We start from the raw sequence: 4,740 nt of genomic DNA on the forward strand, positions 1-4,740 counted from the left end.
GGAGGAAGTGGTAACCCACTCCAGTATTCTTGCCTGGCAAATCCCATGGACAGAGGAGCCTGAAAGGCTGCAGCCCATGGGATTGCAGAGTCAGTCATGACTGAGGGACTTAGCAGGCATGCATTTCTCTGAAAAGTTAAGTGGAAAACAAATTAAACATAGCCTGTTAAGTTGCTCTAAGTGCCGTCGTGTGGACTTCAGGGTTCTTATCCCAGCAGTGGAGGAGAATTCTGGTACAAGTGGCATAGCAACAACAACAGGTGGTATGTCTTATTGCCTGAGGGATAGCCCTACAGAAGGCTGGATGTTCTTGGTCAAATTTATTTCAGTGACATAGTATGTAAGGGTAGCAACTTAGGAAAAGACATTCATTGGTCTTGTAATTGAATTGACACAGACCCAAATTCATTGTTCTTGTCTTGGAGCTAAATTCAAATTTGAAATAAAAATTAAGATGCTGAATTTAAAGCTGCAGATTGTAAATGGATGCACTGTTTCCCTTCTGTGCCTACTCCCACCCTCTTAGGTCAACAACTTCTCTGCCTGGAAAACACAGGTGAGGTGGAAGTGATGGCAGTACTTCCATGGATGAGCAATAAAGTGGACAATCTAAGCTTAGTAACCCTACCTTCCTGACTCTCCCCTTAATAATGAAACAATTAGACATAGAGTTAGGTACCTGCACCATGACACTAAAGCAGTACTGGCTCTCTTGTTGCTGGCCATGTATCTTACAGGCCATTTAGTTCTATTTAGTTCTCCTACTCCATCATCTTGAGATCTCCTTCTCCAAAGTCTAGATTTTGTTATCTGTAAAATGACAAGGTTGATCTTGAAGACCTCTAAGTCTATTAAAAATGGAAAACAGCTTATAGATTCTAAATTCAAGTTAAATGAAACCAAGAGTCCAGACCTAGGTTGAGTGGCGACAGGCCCCAGCCGTCTCCAGTCCTGGAGCGCCCCCTCTCGGGAGAGCAGAGATGAGTAGGGTCTCCCGCGGTGGTTTGCAGCCTGGGCACGTGTGCACGCAGACATCTCGGATGCCTGGTCCTGGGAGGGTGGGCAGCTCGGAGCGCCCGCTGCCCCTCACTCTCTGACGTCGCCGAAGGAGCAGTAGCTGGGCCCCAGGCCCCGCACGGTGCAGTCGGTGCTGCCGCTGTCACACTTGCCGCAGTGACACGCGGTGGCCACCGGGTACGTGTGCAGGGCGTCTGCGCGGTGAGCACAGCCGGGCACTCGCACCGTCTCGTAGACCAGCTCCTTGAAGGTGCATGTTTTCTGGATGTTGGGCCTCGCTGGGTCCTTGTACACCAAGTCCTGAGTGGTTTGGGAGTCAGGTTACATTATTCTGCAAGTTTCTGTTTGGTTTAGTAAATAAGGGACAGGGATTTAATACTGCTTGCTCTAATATTTCCTTTCAGAAGACCAGTTTCCAGGAAACTTAAGCACAGAAAACTTGACCTCATAAAGGGACTCGTGTTGTTTTTGTTCAGTCACTAAGTCATGTCCCACTTTGCGACCCCATGGACTGCAGCATGCCAGTCTTCCCTGCCCATCACTATTTCCTGGAGTTTGCCCAAACCCATGAACTTTGACTCGGTGATGCCATCCAACCATCTCATCCTTTGCCATCCCCTTCTCCTCCTTCCTTCAATCTTTCCCATTATCAGGGTCTTTTCTATTGAGTTGACTCTTCACATCAGGTAGCCAAAGTATTGGAGCTTCAATTTTAGCATTAGTCCTTCCAGTGAATATTCAGGGTTGATTTCCTTTAGGATAGACTGGTTGGATCTCCTTGCAGTCCAAGGGACTCTCAAGAGTCTTCTCCAATACCACAGTTCAAAAGCATCCATTCTTCAGCACTCAACTTCCTTTATGGTCCAACTCTCACATGCATACAAGATTACTGGAAAAACCATAGCTTTGACTGTACAGACCTTTGCCGGCAAAGTGATATCTTTGCTTTTTAATACACTGTCTAGGATTGTCATGGCTTTTCTTCCAAGGAGCAAGCATCTTTTAATTTCATGGCTGCAGTTACCATCTGCAGTGATTTTAGAGCCCAAGAAAATGAAGTCTGCCACTGTTTCCACTTTCCCCCCATCTATTTGCCACGAAATGATAGAAGTGGATGCCTTGATCTTAGTTTTTTGAATGTTGAGTTTAAACCCAGCTTTTCACTCTCCTCATTCACCTTCATCAAGAGGCTCTTTAGTTCCTCTTCACTGTTTGCCATTATGGTGGTGTCATCTGCGTATCTGAGGTTGCTGATATTTCTCCTGGAAATCTCGATTCCAGCTGTGGTTCATTGGCATTTCACATGATGTACTCTGAATAAAAATAAGAAGGGTGACAATATACAGTCTTGACATACTCCTTTTCCTATTTGGAACCAGTCTGTTGTTCCATGCCTTGTTCTGTTACTTCTTGACCTGCATATAAGTTTCTCAGGAATGAGGTAAGGTGGTCTGGTATTTCCATATCTTAAGAATTTTCCACAGTTTGTTGTGATCCACACAGTCAAAGGCTTTAGCATAGTCGATGAAGCAGAAGTAGATATTTTCCTGGAATTCCCTTGCTTTTTCTATGATCCAATGGATGTTGGCAATTTGATTTCTGGTTCCTCTCCATTTCTAAATCCAGCTTGTATATCTGGAAGCTCAGTCTCTTGTGGGGTCACTTCTCCTTTCCCTTGGGTTCTGGAAATCAAGATGGTGGTGTAGAAGGACATGGGCACATCTTCTCATAATTGAAGCCTCTGGGATGAGCAGAGCAGTTAAAAACAGGTGAGAAAATGGCTTGAAGGAGCAAGGAAGGAACTCATATTATACCACTGTTCTTAAGTGTCCTGGGAATGTTACAGAAAGTGTAATTATCTCTTTTCTCTCTACCATGAACGTACCCATATATTTAATATTTTTAAAACTCTATAAAAACTTTGAATTTGTATAGCATAAAAACATGCAAAAATAAAGGAATACAGAAGATATGACCTTTGCAATTTAAAGATGGGTTTTTTTTTTTTTTTGTACTTAGTAATCTTAAGCTTCCTTAATGACAGGTAAAGACATAGCATTTGGGTTTAATTGCTTAGAAAAATATTTCCAACTTTTTTCTATGTATATTTAATATCTTCTATGTATATTTAAAAGAGGAATAGGAACCATAAGCTCAATTATTTATATTTTGTCTAAAATGTTTGGGAAATCACATACTGGATTCTGATATTCTGTGGCCTTTTAGGTTCTTCCTTGCCATGGCCTTAAGTTCTGTACCTGTGTATCATTCTTAATCCAAAAGATATATGATACAGTTTCAGTACCAGAACATTGAAATTAGGTCAAACATATTTCATTCCTCTACATGCCCACTAAGAAAATAATTGGCTTTGAGGGAGAAAGGGGGCTGCTGGGTAGTTTATTTCCCCAGCTGCCTATCAGGCCAACATCTCACCCAAACTGTGGTAAGTTGAGTTTTATTGATCAGTTCATTTAATATTAAATAAATAAAGTATTTTCATTAAGATGCAGCACTTTCAATTTCAATTTGTCAAACTTCTAAATAGCCAGATGTGTAGAAAAGTGGCCAAGAAACATTTTCCCCTTTATCTGGTTTGTTTTGAAGAAGCTGTGAGAATGTAGACAAATGGCTTAATACCTTTATTCCTTGATTTTCTTAACAACATAAAGAAAGGTGTAGGTTTGCTGACTCATTTTGGCTTGTCTCCAGGGACTGATTGCTCTCAGGCTGCTTTTGGTATTGTATTAAAAATGGGCCAATAAAATGAATTTTATAATTGGCTGCTTGCATTTTTTATTTGGCTGTAAAATCAATGTTATTACTATCCCTGTTGCAGAGGTATGCCTTTTATTATTGCAATTGCTATTTTAAAGACTATTGACAATATTCCATGTTTAATTATAGATATGTACTCATGCCCATGTTTATCCCTCAATAGGTAAAGCTAGCAGAAAAATGCTCTTTTAAAATGCAGAGTTGGCACATTACTGAAGCACTCATTTACATCAATCTGAGCTGTCCTGAATTTGTTTTATCCGAATTAAATCCAAATCCAAACATCTAAATGATATCATGGTAATTTACCTCAATTACAACACAGACAGTGTTGGCTAAGGGACTCATGGCTATAATTTAGAAGAGACAAAATATTGACAGAGTGATAATCAGTGAAACCTGCCTTATCCAGACCCTCAGCACCCTCACTTCCAGCAAAGCAAAGTGCCTACCCGGGTGTAGCAGTAGCACACACACCACGTGGTGTTGATGCTTATGCAGAAGCTATATTCCTCTTTCTCCACCGTGATGGTGATGTTGGTCAGCTCGCAGCTTCTGCAGCAGATTGCTCTCCAGCAACAGAAAAGGAAGCAGAACTGGACGGACTTCATCCTGCACTGGGAAGCAAGCAATTAGAAATCCCAAAGTATTTTCACATTCATGGACTTTGACCCATCCAAATTGAATTGAAATCAACCTGCTTCCCAAACTCTACCATCTCATTCAAGTTCAACAGGCACTCTTTGACAAAAGAGAGACATAGTAACACGTCAGAAATTCTCATAGAGTTCTTTAAGTGGAGGTGTAGTTTTTCTAAGGATTAAAATGTCACAGGTCATGCAAAAAAAAAAAAAAAAAAAAACCAGAAAAACACTAATTTGAAAAGATATATGCACCCATATGTTGGCAGTTTACTACTGCTAAGATATGGTAGTAACCTCAGTG

At 41.2% G+C, this 4,740-nt stretch overlaps 1 protein-coding gene across 1 annotated transcript; it reads right to left on the reverse strand.

Moving 5' to 3' along the window:
* Window positions 1–1,086: 1,086 nt before the first annotated feature.
* Window positions 1,087–4,406, reverse strand: LOC136174572 (follitropin subunit beta-like). Its single transcript, XM_065944747.1, has 2 exons — window positions 4,248–4,406; window positions 1,087–1,317 (listed from the first exon to the last, which is right to left on the reverse strand). Exons 1-2 carry the CDS (start codon window positions 4,404–4,406, stop codon window positions 1,087–1,089), a joined length of 390 nt encoding a protein of 129 aa, XP_065800819.1.
* Window positions 4,407–4,740: the final 334 nt, after the last annotated feature.

Source organism: Muntiacus reevesi, chromosome 9 (genome assembly GCF_963930625.1).
Source record: "Muntiacus reevesi chromosome 9, mMunRee1.1, whole genome shotgun sequence".
Lineage (NCBI taxonomy): Eukaryota > Metazoa > Chordata > Mammalia > Artiodactyla > Cervidae > Muntiacus > Muntiacus reevesi.